The sequence below is a fragment of the Sturnira hondurensis genome, unplaced genomic scaffold, assembly GCF_014824575.4.
Source record: "Sturnira hondurensis isolate 20B ecotype Veracruz unplaced genomic scaffold, ASM1482457v3 Scaffold0024651, whole genome shotgun sequence".
Lineage (NCBI taxonomy): Eukaryota > Metazoa > Chordata > Mammalia > Chiroptera > Phyllostomidae > Sturnira > Sturnira hondurensis.
In genome coordinates, this window is record NW_028097282.1 from 134,291 (window position 1) to 155,468 (window position 21,178).

The 21,178-nt window shown below is 38.4% G+C and overlaps 1 protein-coding gene across 4 annotated transcripts in view; it reads right to left on the reverse strand.

Annotated features, from left to right (window-relative positions):
- Positions 1–279: 279 nt before the first annotated feature.
- Positions 280–21,178, reverse strand: part of NEXMIF (neurite extension and migration factor) — a 203,881-nt gene continuing 182,982 nt past the window's right edge. For 2 of the 4 annotated variants that reach the window (XM_037038586.1, XM_037038585.1), the window contains 3 exons: positions 11,648–11,773; positions 6,634–10,984; positions 5,433–6,030 (listed from right to left, as the gene is read on the reverse strand). In XM_037038586.1, the coding sequence (XP_036894481.1) occupies positions 5,937–6,030; positions 6,634–10,984; positions 11,648–11,726 (4,524 nt within the window). In that variant the 5' untranslated portion in view covers positions 11,727–11,773 and the 3' untranslated portion in view covers positions 5,433–5,936. Of the gene's footprint in view, positions 2,031–5,432; positions 6,031–6,633; positions 10,985–11,647; positions 11,774–21,178 lie in introns of those variants that run through there. The other 2 variants (XM_037038587.1, XM_037038588.1) reach the window with 2 other exon arrangements.

The following is a 21,178-nucleotide window of genomic DNA, read 5'->3' on the forward strand; positions in this document are numbered from 1 at the left end:
ATTCTTTAATTTTTCCTATATTTGTTTTAAATTGTCATTTTACATGTTGAATTGAATACATTGTGGCTTTTAATTTGCACATCTGTTTTCCCTTTTCACTTTAAAATTCATCCCTATTTTGTTTTATGATAGTATCAGTCTGATGGATTTGAGAAAAAAATTGTATCTCATTACAGATAGTTTGAGAAACACTGCTCTAGACAATGAAGATCTTTTTATTGTGGACATAGAATTTAATTAGAAATGGTTTGATTTCTGTTACATATGATTCTAAAGCAGTATTTTAAACTTTTCTTTTTATTTATTCCATAAACAATAACAAAATTCAGCTAGGTAACATTATGACAGTTTCACCATACACTCAGTCACAAATATTTAAAACCTTTGCAACAAGAACAACAAAACCAGAGGTGTTACAAGAATAATTTACAAGAAAATCTATAAAACAGCAAGAAGCTCACAAATGTTCATTTTCTTTTGCACAAGATCACTATACTCTTTCACAACATGTTTTGTGTTACAAAATTCCCAACAAAAGTGTATTTTTTCTTTGTATTGTGGTTTCTAAAACCAGAAACTTTGAAGTAAATATCCTTTTATTAGCACCTAGTGGTGCACAAAAGGAAAACTCTCACATACAGACACTTCACAGCACTTTTCTAAGAAAAATATACACTTACAAAATATGTTACAAATTGGCACACTTAAAAATATACAAGATTTTGTAGGCGTCTTAAGACTGATCCTTAAGCTTTATACTTCAATTGACTCTACAGATTATTTATAAAACTTAACTCTAAAAGAAAAAAGGCAAATAATTTCCTAACTTTTTAAGGTTGGAGTGTCATATATCAAACAGAAACTCAGGTTACATTCATAAAAAGGGCCTCTAACACTTTTATTTTAAATTTTCTTAAATATTTAAGAGGTTTGGGAGAAGAGGAAAATGGGGATAATAGTTTTTTTTAGCACCATAAACCAGTAACTTACCAAAGAGGTGCATTCAGTTTTATGGAAATTAAATTAAGGACTAGTACATTCAAAACTCTGTAGGCATCAAACCCTAGTCAGTGCTACAGGTATCCCAGTAGAGCATTTTAAGTTTTCTCACCTCTCACTGGGAGTCAAAAACAAAAGGCCTCTTCTAGTTTTCATTCTAAGCCTTTTCCTTTGTGCTGTAAAACCAGGTGTCTTTCAAAGAGGCAAAATGACTTAAATATCTCTTCTCTTCTTTTGGAGGGGGATTTTTTTTAAGACTCAGAAACCAGTGAGCCTGTTAGATGGACATACAACCTTTCTATCTCATGTTGATGAGTGTTAACGTTAGTATCTATGCACCCAGATACTGATTTTAAAAGCCTCATTCATACCTTCAACTTTGTACTAAGCCTCTTTCTTTTACATTGTCCTTCTCTAATGACATTTACATTTTAGTTATGATTCTGAAACCAAGAGTACATCTCAAGAATCATGTATCTGTAATGGGGGCTCTGCTTGATGACTGTAGTTACTGTTTAACTCTCCAAGTAAAAAAAAAATAATGTGCCTTAAAGGATAGCCTGAGCGCTGTCATCAAAACAACACCATGCTGGCTGAGGACTCTCAAGCAGGTGACTGTGTTTCCCAAGTTCAAACAGCCAAGATAATTTTTTCTCTTTTATTCAGGTACTCGAGACAGACACCTTTACAAAATCCCTGGCCTACATTGTATTGACAAGATCCCTATGTGATTGATTACTAAGATGATTGATTTTGCTACTAAATCTTCTAAATACAATGATTCGCTCAGTGAATTTTATGATTAGAAAAGAAATCTCACATTAGTTTTACATAACAAAAAAGACATATATTCCTATAGAGATGGGTAATCATTTAAAAACTCTCTAAATGAAAACAAAACTCTTTAAATTAGTTAATTGCTCAACAAACATTTCTAGTTCTAGCACTAGTTAGGACTAGCTAGTGCTCCATTCTCCTCTTCAGTGCAGAAACTTAGCTCTCTTCAATTCTTGGGGCTGGTCTAAGAGCATCTGTAAATTGAAGATGTGGCAGATATGCATCAAAATGGTTCAACTTGGTAAAAGCAAGCTTAGTTAAGAGGTCCTTGGATATGCTTTTTCTCCTTTAGGCAGTAAATGCTGATTACAACCCACTAAACTGGAAATTCACTAAAACTGCAGAACCTCACATAACAGAACCTAGGATGCTAGCCAGAATTGTTTACAGCTTGTGAAGCATCCTTGATGCTTTTTTTGTTATGCACACACTTACCTCCCTCCCTCTAGCACAGATACTGATGCATCCCAGCAAAGAACAAGTTCAGAGAAGATGAAAGCTGTCACAAAAGCCCACCTAGCACCAAGGACTTCAGGGGGATGACTAAAGAAGTGATGGCCAAGGTAGTGCAGGATGTTTGAAAACATTAGGAAATGGTAAGGCCTTAACACATAACTGCACAGAGTAACAAGAAGTCAGAAGAGAACGATGGAAGGAAGCAGCATAGGAAGGTGGTATGTGAGACACCAGAGAGGCCATTCATGCCAGTTACCACAGCCCAGATATAATCCCAAAGTCTCAAAGAACCTTGGTCAAGGCCACTGTTTCAATACCCTTCTCCACACAGTCTAGCACCTAACTAGGGTAGAAAGGGGATCAGATCTATTCTTACAGATTTTCAAGAAAAAAAATTTCCAACTTTCCTCAGTCATATGACATAATTCTATGTGTGTGTGTGTGTGTGTGTGAATGTGTGCTTAAAATTACATTTGAAAGTGATCAAAGCAATTAAAGGTAATTAGGAGTGAGAAGTTTCTTCTTTGAACTTCCACAGGGGAGTAGACTGGTTAAGGTTCATACAGTCTGACACTTTGGGGAGGTGGAATATGAGACTATAAAAGAAAAAGACTGTAAGACCAAGGACTGAGTTTAAGTAAGAAGAATAAGAGAGAATACCATTTCCAAGAAAGTAAAAATTAAATGGAATTAATTCTGGATGGCATTAATAAGAAGCAGCTTCTCAGAGAGGAGAGATTTGTAGGTAGCGACAGTCAGAAATCTCAGACCAAGGAAAATTTCATATATGTGACTTGAGATATCAGTGTTAGGGAAAACATTATTTTTATATCACTGGTTCTCACTCCACTAAGGCAGTTGGTTGAATAAGAGATCTCCAAAAAGTCAGGCCTACTATGTTGTGACAGGAAAAACAGAATTTTCAGAGGAGAGACAGTATCAATAAAGCCCTAAAAACTGAAGTCAGAACATCATGTACTGAGGGGGATATTAAGTGTAATTAATAAAATAAGCATCTTATGACTTGTCCTATTGATCATTACTCCAACTCAGTTTCTTGTTATATTTTAATAGAGAGTGATAGGTTACTGGACACTAATTTATATGTTAAAAACATATAATACAGTGAAGGCCAATTTTAAAAAGGTACTTTAAAATGACAATTCTTTTTGGAGAAAAGGATGAATCATGCCCTAGACTTGGCCCCTAGTGAGCTTCACAGGAGAAACTAAAAGACCATCTATTGCAGAGGACTAGTGACAGCAAGAAAATTGTTTGTTTCCAGCAGTTTCAGGTTGTCCTTCTATCCCACCCACCCCTTCTTGAAAGCTGAACTGACACTGAGAAAAAACTGGACAACTGCTCCCGTATTTACTTTTTTTTTTTTATAAAACACATTGTACTCATGGAACATTTTATTTATTTCTTCTTTTAATTGCCAGCAGGTGACTTTGAAGTCTCGAGTTGTGGGGATCACAATATAGGCAGAGTTGGTGATTCCAAACCAAAATTCAGCTGCAAAATAGAAAAAACAAAAACAGAACGAATACCAGCTCCTAGGAACCAGCCATAGAATTTAGTGCAAACAGCTAGTTATCAGAGCGGGGAAATAGAAGAAATTGGTCTAGTTGGATATTTTCCCTTTTGGATGGCAGCTGCAGAGCAGGAGATGTTTCATGTGGTGCCTTTTCAGTAACCAGTTTTCCAGGACTCATTACATACAGAGAGCATCAAAGCCTAGAAACAGGCCCGAAGCCATTTCACAAAATGCTCCTCACCCACTCATCCCTACAGATACACACAATCACACCATCAAAAACACAGGCTTGTTCATTTTACAACCTAGCTATAAGTAGTAGAGCAGGCTGGTGAAATGAATCATGGACTGGGAAGTGTGTATGCCAATATATGTGACAGGCTTCCATCCATTTGTCTCTGACTACTTTCAAATGTTTTTTTCTCTGTTTCTGAATGTATTTAGGTGGCAATAACTAGGTAGATTCATATTTTGCTTAAATTTTCCTTCTGAAACATTTCCCCCCCCTTTTTTAAATCCCCCTTTCCCCCACCCACTTATTCTCCACCCTTCCACCCACAGGCTATATATTCAAAAGGTAATAGGTGAGTAATAATATTAGTAAGAATAGTAAGGTTAACAACAACAACAACCAACAACATTAATAATATTAATCCCCTATATCTGTATAGCACTTTATGATCTACAAAGCGCTTTCACATCCATTATCTCATCTGTGCCATAATGCATCAGTCATCAGACACACAGGCCTTCAACTGTGCAAGGAAAATAGATCAAATGTTAGAAGTAAAGTGGTAAGTAAAGGGGAAGAAAAAGCTAGTAGTGAGGGATGTTGGAGCTGTGAAATTTTAAAAAAGGGGGGTAGGACGGGATAAAAAATGTGATTTCAAAAATATATGTAAAAAATTGAAATTTAAGTTTAGTGTGTGGCATCAAATACTAGTCAACCTCAGACTAAGTATATGTGCCCCAAATCAGTCACTACCATAAACTGTTAGTTGACCTGATATATATATATATATATATATATATATATATATATATATATNATATATATATATATATATATATATATATATATATATATGTAATTGTACTGAATTATCACAACGTTTTCTTTAAATAACATTAGCATTGCAAGATTAAACACTTAGAGAACAACTAAAGCCATATGAGTGCACTTTTGACAAAACTGGAATAAAACATGTAGGAAATAAATAAAAGCAAGCTACGTACTTCATTTATCATTAGTCTTGATTTTATAGTTATTTTATAATTTATCCCAGACTATTATAAAATATATAAAACTGATATATAAAGTATCAGCAATATAATTTTGCACTTTAAATAATTTTCAGCTACAGATTTTGCTTTTAGAAAACAAACTTTAAATCAGCTGTTTTATTTCCTTGTAAAAGGTTCTGTAAATGTATATGCTTGGGTCCCTGATGGACTTAGCCATTGTGACTTCCAGACTTTCCCAACATTTTAACCCTTAGGCAGTGGAACAAACAAATCTTTATTGTGCCATGTTTAATTCTTCATGTTTCCACACAGGACAGTCGAGCTTAAAACATTTAAATAATGTATGTATGCACATATATATATTTTAAAATTTATTAATGATCTTTATATAAACTGTGGGGTGAATCTGTGAGATGAGGTAAGGAAATTTGGCACATTTCAAACAGTATCCTTTAAGTTTTGGTAAATTATGTAGCACAACATATTTTTCACTGTGATCTATAGGTGCTATCCACATAAGGTGGGGGTGGTTAATAGCAAGAGTCACTGGAATGTTTCTAGTAAATCGACAGGGACAAGCTCCCCAAATACTCACAACCAAATGTTGATATAGAAGTAAAAATATATACAATAGAGTCACTTGTTTGTAGTTTGGCACAATGTTTTCCTTTTTTTCCCCTTGGGTAAATAGTGCATAAACTACTTGTGCAACTGTGTGACTTTTAAAGTCTTTTACATAGAATATCAGATTAAAGTTTGTTTCCAAAGACTTATTCCCACACTTAAAAATTCTTTTCTTTAAGCACTTACATGTCAACATACATACCACAAGGCATATTTTGAAAGAAATAAAATACAAACATCAAATGTCTTTCTGGAAAATGCGAGCCTCTTCTTCAAATACAGGTAAAACCCAAAATGCTGTTTCTGCTTTTAGGAGATTGTAGTCAGAATCCCTGCAGAAAAACCAAACAATTTATTCCATTTTAGTTAGTTTTACTGTATGTTCCCAAAAGGGATCACAAAATCTAAATCTGTTTATATCATAGTAGATGCTGCATGACGCAGAAACAGATACAAATAGCAGGGGGCACTAGAAAGCACTTCTTCTTGCTGAATGATGAAATTTTGTTTTCCAAATTACATTCTTTTTGCTTAAATAATCTTGGCTTTTAATTCTTCTGTTGAAATTTTTTCTTTCTGCCAAGCCTTTCTCTTCCCCCAAATTATTCAAGAGCACATCTTAGTTCTATTTTCTCGGTAAGTAAAAACTAACATTGAATAGCAGAAAAAGTAGCTTTGTTAAAGCTTGTACTTAGCCAAGACACAACAAAATTGCCCAATCTTTGGGGTAGCTTAAAGGTTTGGAGATTTTCATGCACTATTACCTTTTTAAAAAAATTTGTAAAAGAAGGGAATTGGGCAGTTTCTTTCATGCAAACTTTTGCTTTCAAGAGGGGAAAAATGACAGACTGAAGGGAAAAATGACAGACTGAAGGCTTAGCAGGCAGTAGAAAAGCTAAGGGTGCATCATCTCAGCCATTTTAGTGCAGCATTACCTCAGTTTTTCAAAAGAAGCTGTCCCAGCCTCATCCTTGTGGACCTGTTCTCGCTCCATGCGCTTTCCCTTACACTTCTCATCTCTCAAGGCTTTGGAGCTGGATTTGTGACGATATAACTTTTTGTGTGTTGGTCCATTATTGCCTAAAGTGCTCAGGTTATTATACTTTTTATCAAAGAAGGCAGAGCGAGAGTCCTCGTTATAACCAGGCATGTTTGCACGACCAGGATCACCTATTGCTGTTTTCCCATTGCTTTTACTCACACCCTTGATGGACCTGTGATTCTTAGTGGCTCCTGGTGACCCATTGTTGACTTTTTTCTTAGATTCCTGTGGTGTCCCAGCCAATATTTTGAGTGTTTTTAACTTTAGACTATTGGACTCAGGGGAATATAATATGTTAGGGTCCCCATGGTGCTGCATCGGTTCCCAAAGGGGCTCTATGGAGGCCATCATGAATCTCTGCACATCTGCCATACCAGAGGCAATGTTGGACAAGATATAGGAAGGCTCTTGAAATTCCCGCTGGTCATCATCTAGGAGGTTGTTGGTATTGGTGCCCATGCTCATGTCACTCCAGCCTTGGCTGCTGTCTTTCCCCAAAGCCCAATCTCCAGAAAGTCCCTTCTGACTTGGCATCTTCATAGAGGCCCCAGGATCACCATGTTGGATACATTCAGTCAGTGTCTTCCCTGTGGAGGGTATGCTGTTGATTTGATGGCCAATGTCAGTTTGCATTTTCTCTCCATTGATTGCAGCCATGTATTTCCCTTTCTTTGTTGACTTAGGGACCTGGCGGAAGGTTTTACCAGATGGTTTTTCAATCCCTTTGTTGGTGACTTTGGGGGATTTTTTCCTGGTGTTTTTCTGAGAAGAGCTTTGGTTCATAGCCCCACTCTTGTTGGGTGAACTTTTCTTTCTTGATTTTGAAACTTTGTTGTTTGTATTCATTTGACCAGATGGATCATTAAACGTTGATAAGCAAGGGGCTTTTTGGAGTAGGCTGACAGAATCCTCATCGTTGAACATATGGAACTGAAATTGATGGTCATTTAAAGAAAATCCTTCCTCCACTTGGACTTGCTGTGAAAGTGTACTGCAGTCCCACTTGATCTTCTCCATACTGCCCAGTGGTCCTGGGACACCCTCTTGGAAACCTTTCAGTGTTCCTAATGTCTTTGTATTCTCACATCTGGTAATTTGAGGGGAAATACTGGGGGTGTCAGGTGGGGACATCTCTGAGAGAGAAGAGTGGCGAAATTTGTCGGGAGTGAAGTTGGAGATATCCAGGAGGTCGGTGGACTCTTTTAGTGGTGCTATTTCATCAGTGTTCTGCTGGATCACCAGCTTAGGGCTGCAATGGGCCAGGAAGTCATCTGTGATATCATCATCACCATCCTTTTCACAGGATTTCAAGCTTAAAGAGCAATAATTACTTGAATTGACAGAGAGTGGGGCCATGGAATCAAAGCTAAAGAGTTGACCATCATCTATATTGACTGGGCCCTGTTGGAAAGGAAAGCAGATCTCTGCATTATTAAAGTGACACAATTGATAAGTGTCATCAGATGCAAGATGGGTGTCTTGTGCAGAGGCATATAGGACCTTGTTGCAACTACTGCCACCATTATTGAGGCAGATTGGATTGTATGTTGTAGCCGTGAGGTTATTTTCCATGGACACTACCTGGGAGACTCCAAATTCACTGGATTGGTTTGGAGCTGTCTCATTTGAGACTTCAGCTATGAATTTCTGGGGGCTAGAAGTAGGCTTGCTGGGCCACACATTTCCATACTCGCTTGATTCCATTTTGAAGTTTTGGGATGAGTGCTGTAGCTCAGACTCAGAAGGTGAGGAAAGCACGCAGTCCTGGGGAGGCTGGAGAGGTGCAAATGATTTTTCTGTTTGAGTGAGGTTGCCTTCATTTTGTTCTGAAGAATGGTGAGTGAAGTATGAGATACCAGTATTATTTGACAAGTCAGATGCATCTAACAATGTCTGCAGGTACCCTCCAGGTATAACAGGTATATTGGTGGCAACATTAGCAGATGATAGAGGCATTTCAGAAGAGCAGGTTGTTGGTAGGAAAGTAGAATTCTTAGCAATCTTTGCTTCATGAAATTCAGATAAATGGGAACTGTTTGAGGTCCCAGGAACAGCTTCATTGTTTAAATTATCCTTGGAGGATTGGTCTTCCAAAAGAGGGCTCATTTGAACAACTGGCTTGCTTTCTTGCTCAGCTTTGAGTTTCTTAGATTTTAATCTGGCTTCACTTTTAAACTTGATTTTGTTGAGCACTCTTCTCTCTGGCCCCTTAAATTCTGTATCTTGGGATTTGAATTTCACTGCGTCTGGGCCTGTGATGTCATTTAAATGTGATCCATTTGCACAGTTGGGAGATTTCAGTGTACCTTTCAGGCTTCCATCTTCTTTATGACTACTAGCTTGTCTCTGATCATTGCAGAATGAAACTTGCTTACCACTTGCTGAAGTTTCCACGGATGGGATTCTTTGAATCCTGTGCCTGTTGCCAAGTTTAGATTTTCGTTTGCGAGTAGGTGGCAGGAATGACACCTCAAAGCTACCTGATTCAAAGCTTTGCTTTGGGCATAAGTGTGTCTTGTTGGATTCTGTGCTGCCGTTTCTCTGCTTCTTCTTCTTCTGCCAGAAGCCCTTTAAGGGTGCCAGCTTGGCATATTTGTTTAGCTGATGCTCACTCAAATTCACTGTTGTCTCACTAGCATCCACCCTACCCAACTTCACCAGCATGTTCTTCTCACCTTTAAAGCGGTTGATGATGATATATTTGATAATGACAGGGGGCTCTTTACGGGTTACTTTTCTTCTCTTTTTGGGACACCATTCATCATCATCTTCCTCTTTGGAACCACCTGGCAGCCATTCCTTCCTCTCATTTACTTTTTCACCCTCTAGTGAGTCAACATCGTATAGATAATCTTCACTGTACCTGACTTTTCTCTTTGCTCGCAGCCCATAGTTTTGCTGGGAGGAGGAGCTGCCAGAATTATTGTCCCGGGCCATATAGCGGCTACAGTCTTTGATCTCACCCATGGCATCATAAGAGACCTCAATGAAGGAACTGTCATCACTGAAATTCCCTGATGCCTCCAAGGAATTGGCAAGATGGCCCTGCTTTGGATTCTTCAGTTGCCCTCCCTCAGTCCCACTGCATGGTTTATTTAAGGCAGATTTTTCTCCATTATCCTTTCCATCTTTTTTCTCCACACCTTTGTCTTCCTGTCCTTCTTCTTTGCCCTTCTTTTTGTCCAGATTTTTATCTTCTTCCCCCCAGATGATGCTCATGTCAGGTACCTTGAATTGGGAAAGGTCGCTGCTCTGCTTCAGGGTCCCACTCTTAGACTCTCGCTTGGGGCAGGTAGTAAAGACACTGGGAAAAAAGTTGAATTGGGCATCCTCCTGCATCAGAAGGGTGGTCTTGTCTCGAACATTGTCCTGGAAGGACTCATATCGAATTTTCAGGGAGCAGACATCACTGCCTAGTGTTGACTCATCATCATCAAACATGTAGTTATCCACATCTTCTTCAGAAAATAGGTTGACAGACAGCTCATTCTTGGAACAAAGGTCAAGCAGTTCGATTTTACTCTCACTAATGAAAGTCTCAAAGTAACCCCAATCCTGATTGGAATTTGCCAGTAAAGCCTCTTCCGTGTTGCACTTATCTAACAGTAATGCCTCATAATAACTTTTCTGAGCTGGATCCTCCAAGTCAATGTCAGGTTTCTCGGCTTCTCGTCTATCTCCCACCCTTGATTTGTGTAGGGGGAAGCCCAGGAGTTGGTCTGAGAGCAGCTGCTCTCCGTATTTCATGTTTTCACTAGCATTAATACACTGAATCCCTATATCAGAGACTGCACAGGTTTCATAATCCCTACTTAGATCACCAACTTTTAAACTGATCCCTGGCTCAGGATCTACTGCATCCTTGGATTCCATGAAGCAGCCCAAGCAAGTCCGACTTGGCTGCATGAGGCAGTCCCCATTCAGAGCTGACATGCCTGCAGGCTCCATTATGGCAAATGAAGCTTTCTCACACTCATTCGGCAGTGACCATGTGTTCAGGCCTTTTCCAACACCAGATGTAAGGGAGATGGCATTCACAGAAGCACTATTGGCAGCATGCTCAGGTGCTTCAGTCAGGCCCAAAGGAGAGGGAGGGCTCTGCATACAGGGCTTCTTGGAGGGCAGGGGCAAGAGACCTCTGGGATACATCAGGGTGTCTTTTTGAACCACTGGTATAGGCTGGACAGGTGCAGCAGCCTCTAGAGCTGCAAATGACTTCATCGCCATATCCTGGTTGTCTGAATCTAGAGAAAGGGAGAAAAATGACAGGAATAAAATTAAGGGTCTTAAACCAGATTCATTAGCTGTCTTTCTCATGGTCAGTTTCTGGTGCTTGATCTTATTATATAAGCTAAGCCTCAGTTTCTCCAGCTTTAGAACAAGAAATTGCAGTTAAAAAATAACCCTGATTTTATAGTCTATTCACTGAGTAAGAAACATTTTTTAAGCTTCAGTTTTTTCTTCAGACAGAGACTTTCCTCAGAAATGAGGAAATAATTGGACTGAGTGCATGATCAACTAGGAAGTCAAGACTTCCAGGGTAAGAAAATGCTCAGATGGGATCTTCATGGTTCTCAGCTATGAGGCTCAGTTGTATTTTTCAGACCTCTGTTCTGAAAGCCGATACTAAATCTAGATGTTCCAAGACTCACATCAGAGCACGTTTCTAATTCACTAGGAATTTTGAAGAACTTAAGTATTCATCTAACAGAGGTAATTTGAGAGAGCAAGATGGTTGAATTAGATATGTCTTAAAGACCCATCTAGCCCAGTTAGAGATTTGGTGGAATAAAATTTAGGATTAAGATAAACCTCAGAGGCATTCTAGACTTAACCTGCCCAAACATTGTGGATACTAAACATCTATGTTGGGAGAGATATTATGTAGTATAATTAAATTCCCTTACCATTTTCTTTGACCCCATTAATCAGAGTGTTTTCTCCATTGGCTGAGGCAACAACAGCCTTATCTTGTTGGTTATCCATGAATGTAACCTCTTATTGTTTCATTCCAAGTCCGAATGTTGTCCAACCTGCACATTTCAGATATATATATCAATCATTAGTTTTTTTCTGTTTTAAGGTTATTTCAGCTAGAGAGGTCTTAAAATGCTCACTGGTATTTACCTGTTTCCAGAGTGGCTTCATTACTGCTATTATTTTGTTTCATTATTTATATCTACTGTATAAATCAATTTGGAAACTCACACTTCATTCATACACCCTAAATCCATCTACCCCTTCTAAGCCACCAAACTATTCATATGTAAAATCTGAGGAAGCAGGCAAACTTACATTTTCTTCAAGATAGTAACCCATTTGATTTAAGCATAGCTGTCCAATTACAAAGAATGCAAAGTTCAGTCCAGAGTAACCTGGGGTTAAAGGGTATGTTTTTGTGGAGATTGATTTTATTTCTGTTTGCTTTATTTCTACTTCAGATGATCTGAAGCTCTCAAAAAACAAGCCAATTCACACATACACACATATATACCTCACATTCAGTTATTCTCTCTCTGTGCCTTAAAATTTGACTGCTAGGAATGAAGAGGTAGACAATTCATTTTTTTTGGTTTCTTTACTGTCATGACTTTAACTCTGGTATTGACAAGTATTCCTCCAAGTCCACAGCAGGATTTTAAGATGGACTACAATAATATCTGAAATTTATAAAAAAGTCACAGCATCATCTGACATTTTAGGGCATAAAACCACATATCTGTAGCCTCTTATCTCCTGGTCACCTACCTAGGTGGTAGGTATATACAAAATGATAGAAGTCAAGACCACCATAGATGAAATGTTTATGATACACCACTACAACATCTATAAATTTGTATTCTTCCCAATCCCCCTTTTCCTAGACCTCCTCCTCAGCCAAGTATCCTTTTCTGTATTAAAAAGCACAGACTACTGATGGCCAAGCAGCTATTACAGGAGTCTCAATTGTATACTCACTTCTCCTAATACATGCATATACTATAAAAGGTAGGCCCAACACTGGGTAAACAAAAAGCAGTAAGAAGATAACTAACTGTTTTACATAGTTCAATCTATATGATAATTTTACCTACTTAGGCTTATTTCCTTATCTGTAAAATAATAAGTGTATATTAGACAACCATTCAGTTTTTTTGAAATGTTAGATGATCCTGGGTTTCTCCTGACATTCATATATGACGATTGTCCCATTTTTCTCTTTTTATACAATATCTGACTTAAGAGTAGCCAATCAACCACAGGTGCCAGGGAAAGGATAAAGAGATACTTATTGTTGTATTTGCACAGAAAGAAGGACTGGAGACTTTTAAAAGTCTCCTTTTAGAAAGGAGTGATAGCTATATTAAAGTCCCCCTCCCTTGGCATGGAGGGCTCATTTGTGGTGGAACTGAATGGACAGATCAGAAGGCTGAACCTCTGCCTCTGAGAGGACCCTGTGGGTCAGATGTAATCATGGATTGCATCTTTCTTTTTAAGAAACTCAATAGAACTTCAGGTATCATTTTACTCCTCTTTAATCCTCCACTAATTCCATTTTTGGCAGGGACTTGAGAAAGGGAAAATCGTTTGTGGATTTCAATAATTTGGTGTCTTCTTGTCTCTTATGTTTAAAGTTAAATACAAGAAAGTTCATTTTATCACCAGGAAGACCAAGTCACAGAGAAATAAAAAATAAAACAATGTCAGAAAATAACATAATGATAGATCAATGAAAGAAAACCAAGTCTCTTGACCAAAAGACTAGGTGTTTTTTCCTTAAAATACAAAATGGTTTTTTTCTGTAATTCCTAACATTTCCAACCCCTGTCCCAAAAAAGCCTTTTGAAACATAAATTTCCATATGCTACTGATCTGTACTTCACCCCCTTTCAGATAATGAAATAAACAACTGTTGCCTCAGACAAGTATTGATTACTAGTAAAAAGTAACTTACCATAAATATATATAGGAGCAATATATTTAAGTATGAAGAATTATCTAGTCTTGTCAGACAGGATAAGAACAGTATGTCAGGGAACATGTTAGTGCTGTTGTAATTTTACTCTGGGATGTTATGTCCATAAGGACATAAATTTCCTTTAATAAAAAATCTGACCAAGCACCCAGGACTTGTGGGTCTGCAGTAAAGGGAATACACCCAGAGGAAATATAGTTTGGCAAGAGATAAAGAAGAGGTGCAGAGGGGTATGGGCACTTGAGTTGGGAAAGGGCAAAAAGGGAATGTATGCACTCACTAGAGGGTACGCTACATACAGTTACAGAAGTTACCTCATTTTGTACCTATAATAACTGTGTATGGTTGGCTCTACTAGGTTCCTATTTTTATTTTTAAAAGGATTTATTTATTTATTTATTTATTTATTTGAGATTAAGGAAGGGAGGGGGAAAAGAGAGGGAGAGAAACATCAGTGTGGGAGAGAAACATCAATGTGAGAGAGAAACATCGATCAGTTGCCTTTTGCATGCCCCCAACTAGACACCTGGACTACAGCCCAGGCCTGTTCCCTGACTGGGATTCAAACTGGTGACCTTTCAATTTGCAGGACAATGCCCAACCCACTAAGCCATACCAGTCAGGGTGGTTCCCACTTTTTTAAAAAGGGAAAACTAAGTATCACAAATATTAACTTAATGATGATCAATTGTTTGGGACATTGTTCTACAAAACTAGAAGGTTAAACCATAAACAGACAATCCTTTAGTCCTTTCCTATGACTTCAAATCTCAGCTCTAAATGAGACAACATAAAGGTACATGTTTTCCCACATTTTCATTTATTTATACCTTAGCTGTTTATAGAAATGAATTGGGAGAAGGATTATGATTTTTTATATCTATAATGCAAAAACAGTTCTGGTTTGCTTTAGCTTTTCCCACTGATCAGAATTTTAGGATGACTTTTGTGTGTTTTTTAAATCTGTTTTGAGCTAAAATTGATAAGCACTGTTTGAATAATGTACAACAAATTGCTTTGCTTACTATGGTAAATCATGCAGTGTAATGGCACTGAAATAATATTAGCATGGGGACAGGTGTTTTGAAGCTAAGAAATGCTCAATTAAGCAAGAAAAGTAACCCTTCCTACTTGTCCTACCCCTTGGTTGGGTGTGAGGAGGGCTCATAGCTCCTGTCCCAGTAGGCTGCTGTGCCCTTTCCTAAGGACCTTTAAGCCTCAGGTCTCACAGTCTAGATGACGCACACCAACATTTGTGCTGGGGGCTGTCCTTGGCCTTTTCCAACTGGAAGAAAAGCAAGGCATAACCTAAGTCATGTTTCTGCCTGTGAGCCCTCAACAACATAACCTTTGGGATTTGAGTAGAGATGATCTTTGGGATACCATTTAAATTAATTCAACAACTGACTAGGTTCTATTTGTGCTCATGTTAATACAATGCACTGCAGCAGCAAAGACAGATGAATCATATTAGATCTATGTTCTTGAGGTGTTCAGAGTATATTGGGAAAAACAAGTTATAGACAAATTCTAACAAATGTATAATACAGTGAGAGAGACAGAACATTTGAGATGACCTTTAAAAATGGTCTTTCAAGAGGTATGTATGCGGAAGTAGAGGGGAAAGAAAGGCATTCCAGGCTAGAGGAATTTTATCAGATGTCATGAGTCTCTCTGCCCTACAGTCTATTCTGTAAACAATGACTACAAAATCATAGGCCTGAGAACTTGCTTTAAACATTTCTGTTTTGACTTCCATTTAACACCATTCTTAATCTTTCAACCTTTCAAGTTCCATTCTCCTTTCATTCTGTTTGCCTCTTATACTCCCCTAATATTCTAACCTTCTCTGTTCCCTTAATATGCTTGATCATTTTTTTGTTTCCAGGCTTCTTGCACTTGATATTCTCTCTACCTAGGATGCCTCACCCAACCTCCTCCCTTTCCCCATTCCTCCCCTTTCTTCCCTCTCTAGCTTCCTCTTCACTTCACTCTCCTATTCCCTCAATTTTTCATTGACACCTTCCTCGATTCTCCCCACCTCAAAATTACTTTCTTCCCTTCTTTGTGTTCCAAAAGAACTTTGATTTCCTTTGTGTTAATCACTTCATATAAATATTACTTATTTATATCTGATAACCTCAGAAGACTTAGTGTCCTCCAACTCCATAAGGCTTAGCTCAGAGAGTGCTTAGAACATGATACATACTCTGTAAAAGTTGATTAGATGATGATGTTGAATGGTGAGATAACATGGGGGAGAATTCAAAGAGTAGTAGGCACTTGACTAAAATATCAGCTACATTCAATAATATATGGCAGAAAAGATAAGAGCTATACTGTGGAGGCCCTCCCAAATCTTAATTAAGACACACACTTAAGGGTTTTGGGTAGAGGAATGTTATGATTAGAATATTAGGACCAATGAGAGTGGAAGAATCAGAGGTAGGGAAATACATCAGGAGATAATGTTCAGGGGTGAGAGGTCAAGATTAGATTTAGGGAGCAGAAAATAGAAATAAAAAGGAGATGTTAGATTAAAGAAAAATGCAGAGTGTCCTGTATAGGCTTGGGAAATAATGTAGATGTGCCAGGTGAGGGAACAGAAGTAGCAAAAAGAGAGCAGTGAGAGAGATCAAGGAGTTAATAGATGCTCATGAAAGGAGCATTAGGGATGATTGGATTCCAGGCCAGAGCAGCCTTAGTAATATAGGTGCCAGGATCTTCATAAGATTAAAGCAAGGAGAGTAATAAGCTCAAATGTCAGGTCCAACATGGATAATGAAGCTGAAAAGGATCTTTGCTGTCATACTGGCAAGGAGACAACAACCCCACAAGCTGTTATAGATGGGGAATCTACAGGTGTGGTTAGGGACTTAAATGGAGCAAGCAGATGGAACTGCTATAGCAAACAGGTACACAGAAGGTTTCCAGGCTACTCTAGCCAAGCTCTGTCTAGTTTGATTCTGCCCAGTTCAACCCCAATCAGTATGATGAATGACAGAATCAGCAATAGTAAGAGAACACATTCTTATCCATAATGTTGCTTAGCTAATTAGATTTCCTAATACCTACCAGAAATTTAAGATGCCAGGTTAGAAATATGGAGGCATAATGCATTTCAGTACAGAAAACATGCTTAAACGAGGAGCCATATAAGTATTTTTAAAATATTTTATTTATTTAGAGAGAGGGGAGGAGAGGGGAGAGAAAGAGGGGGAGAGAAACATCAATGCATGGTTGCCTCTCTCGTGACCCCACTGGGGATCTGGCCTGAAACTCAGGCATATGCCCTGACTGGGAATCAAACAGGTGACCCATTGGTTTGCAGTACATGCTCAATCCACTAAGCTACACCAGCCAGAGTGAAGTTTTAAAATATTATGGGTGAGAGAGACATCAAAAGATTATTGCAATCAAAGGAAAGAATTCTATGTATCTCAAAAGTATGATATGAATCTATTTCATCTCTCATGATCAAGATTCCCAAACTCAAAATATGCAGAAGCTCATACAGAAGAGGTGATATCATATAAAGGACAGAGTACAACCAGTAACTAGCTAGGTATCCTCAGAAAAGCTTCTTTCCCTCTCTGGTCCTAAGTTTTATTCACTATGAAATAAGATTTTATTGCATAGTGAACTAGATTATATGTAAGGACTCTTCTAACTTTGAGCAATCTATAATTCATTTAGTTCATTTTTGAACCATATGATTCTTTTTATATATAGTATTGATTATGCTATTACGGTTGTCCCAATTTTCCCCCTTTGCCCTCCTCTGCCTGGTACTCACCTTTCCTCCAGCAGTTCTCCACTTTAGGTCATGTCCATGGGGCATACATATATGTTCTTTGGCTTCTCCATTTCCTGTGTTATTCTTAACATCCCCTTGTTTATTTTGTACTACCAATTATACTTCTTAATCCCTGCACCCTTTCTCTCATTCTCTCCCTCTTATTAGATAACCCTTCAAATGATCTCCATACCTATGATTCTGTTCCTGTTCTCATTGTTTGCTTAGTTTTTTTTTTAGATTTAGTTGTCAATAGCTGTGAATTTGTTGCCTTTTTAATGTTCACTGGTTTGATCTTCTTTTTCTTAAACAAGTACCTTTAACATTTCATGTAATAATGGCTAGGTGATGATGAACTCCTTTAGCTTTACCTTGTCTTGGAAGCACTCTATCTGTCCTTCCGTTCTAAATGATAGCTTTACTTGATAGAGCAATCTAGGTTGTACGTCCTTGCTTTTCACCACTTTGAATACTTCTTGCCAGTCCCTTCTCACCTGCAAAGTTTCTTTTGAGAAATCAGCTGATAATCTTACGGATACTCCCTTGGAGGTAACTCTCTGCTTTTCTCTTGCTGCTTTTAAGATTCTATCTTTAACATTTGACATTTTAATGATGATGTATCTTGGTTTTGTCCTCTTTGGGTTCAACTTGTTTGGGACTGTGCTTTTATGTCTATGGACTTTTATGTCTATTTCCTTTGCTAAATTAAGAAAGTTTCCTTTCATTATTCTTTCAAACGAGTTTTCAATTTCTCCTTCTCCTCCTCCTGCTCCTCCTCCTCCTTCTGGCATCCCTATGATTTGGATGTTGGTACATATGGAGACGTCCCAGAGGGTCCTTATACTATCCTTGATTTTTAAAAATTATTTTTTCTTCTTGTTCTGGTTGAATGCTTATTTCTTCCTTATGTTCCAAATTGTTGATTTGAATCCCAGCTTCCTCTCCTCCACTGATGGTTCCCTGTAGATTTACCTTTATTTTACTTAGTGTAAACTTCATTTCTTCTTTTTATATTGTTGCTGTATTCAATGAGTTCTTTGAGCATTCTGATGACCAATGTTTTGAACTCTGCATTTGATGTGTTGGTCATTTCCATTTTGTTTCATTTTTTTTCTAGCCATGTTTCTTTGTCTCCTCAATTGGGCAGCCTCTCTGTGTTTGTTTCTGTGTGTTAGGTAGAGCTGCTTTGACTCCCTGTCTTAGTAGCATGACCTATTGTAGAAAAGGCACCTGTAAATTGTGTGGGTAATTGCCAGGGTGGGGCAGCCCTCTTTACCTCTTTGTGGCTCTGTGGGCAGGGGGAAGGCTCAGAGAAAAGACAGTGCAGCTGCCTGGCTTCTGGAGGTTTGCTGGGCACTTGCCCTATTTCCAGTCCCTTCACCCACTTTCCATATGCAACTGCCACCCTTCCAGCTGTTGCCCTGGTGGTGAATCCCAGAGTGTGTGGGTTTGTGTATGTTCTAAGTCCCGTGGGCCCTTTCAGCTGAGTCTCCTGAAAATCTGACAGTATCTCCTGCCGACCCAACCCCATCTTGTTTTTACAGCCAGAAGTTATGGGTATTTATTTTCCTGGCACTGGAATCCTGGACTGTGTGGTCTGGCCTGAGGCTGGGATGGCTCACTCCCAATGTATCCCTTCCAATTTTTATCCACCATATGTGAATGTGGGATCATCCATTCTTCCATCACCACTCCCTCGCTGCACTGCACTGTATTGTGTCTCCATGCCTCTCCACCTGTCTCCGTGACTCCATTGCTCCTACCAATCTGGACAAATATGGGTTCTTTAGATCCTTGGGTGTCAGACTTCCATACAGCTCAATTTCCTGATAGTTCTGGGTGTTTTTTTGTTTTGAGATCTAGTTGTAATTTTTTTCTATGATTGTGAGAGGAGGTGCCTACCTATGCCTCCATCTTGACCAGAAGTCCATGTTTTAATTAAAAACTGAAATAACATATATCTGGGGAAAATCACATATATGAAGAGTTCTGGTCTAAATTTTGTGTGACACCTAGATGAACCTAAGATGTACACTTAAGGGAACCCTTTACTGTCTTCCATCTCATGTCCCTTCCCATATTTCTCTGATTATTGTACATTCCTACCCCAATCCTGACAGCAAGAGCAAATGGGGTGCTTCTGCTGATATCAGGGTTCTTTGTGTTCCACCTGCCTTCATTTTTGGCAGCTACCAGTCTAAGGCAACGTTTGTGCATATGCTACCAGGTTCCTGGGTAGCAGTTATAATAGCTGCATTTCTTTCTCAGGTTGAGCTCATTGGCTTAACATTTGGGTCTATCTTCCTCTTCTTTCTTCCCTTCTCACACTGTTCTTAACTGTGCCACCCTTTCTGGCACTACCCTAAAGATATTTCCAAAAAGACCAAGTGCATAAAATCATAAACCAATGAGAAAGTATGTCTATGAGAAAACCAAAGCACTATATGAATGCCAGAAAACCAGCTATGAATAAGGGATAGAAGTAAACAAGCAGAGGCTGTCATGGGACAAGTCAGCAACATCCAGCCTCTAGTCTTAATTTTTAAACTTTTACATCATAGATAACTCTACTTTACTGGTACATCTGAATACCTTTGCCTTTCTAAAACTAATTTTATTTTCAGGACTTCTCCATCCTGGTTTCTTTTTCAAGTCCAAGGAACAAGTGGTAGAGAAGTCCAGTCACTGTTTGTCAGGTTAAGAATGGGGTATTGTTTTCCAAAGAGAGTCTTTTTCTTCTTGTTGCCAAAGCCATATGGACAGTATAGTGGCACATTAAGCATAGAGAGAAAAATCTGGAACACCCACCGATGTGTACAACATGGGGAGTCTTTGGAAGGATTGTGTCATAGTAGCATGGCACCTTGTAAAAATGAGTTTATACAAGGACTGTGTCCTAATCATAGAGTGCATTTGTTGCCAGGCAGCATTAAGTACATCCAATCATTGAGTGTGGCAACTGTAGGATGAATGATCTTTTGACTTTCTCCGTATGGTCTCCAATTTGTTTCTTACTCCTAATCTATGTTGTTAATTGCATTTAAAAATGTTATTAAATTCCTTTCAGGAATATAATCACTGAACCATGGGACTAGAAGGATCTTGGAAGACAGTCTACTCCCACACTCCCTATTTTACAATTGATAACAAAGTCCAAGAAAGGGAAAACTACTTGCTCAATGTCACACAGTGAGTTGATAACATACACACATCCTTGGAAATAGCCCCATGGCACCAAATTATCTATTAAAAATAGCTAGTAATCATAGGGCTTCTAACTTTTTATTTGTCTTTATTGGAGTAAATGGTATCACAAATGAGAAAAATGTCCTTGCTTATCTCAAGACAAGGAGTGGAAGGTAGTGAGGAGAAAGCCAAACCATGAATCCATCTGGGAAGCAGACACTGTTCTTCCAGCCTCTGGACTTTAAAGCTCTCTTTTGTCACCACGAGGCATACTAGTCTAAGCACGTTTCTCTCTTCTATACATTATGTTCATGTACACTCAAAATATCATGATGTCCTTCTTCTCTCATTGTAGAAGCAGGATCATGCATACTACACCAGAGTTAGAAGACAAACGGAGCTGGGAGTTCATTTGATCAGAAAGTGCTAAAATGAATTCAACTACTTAATAATGCCTAGTTAAAACACCACTTGAAATTTTGGATGGAACATTGAAGGACC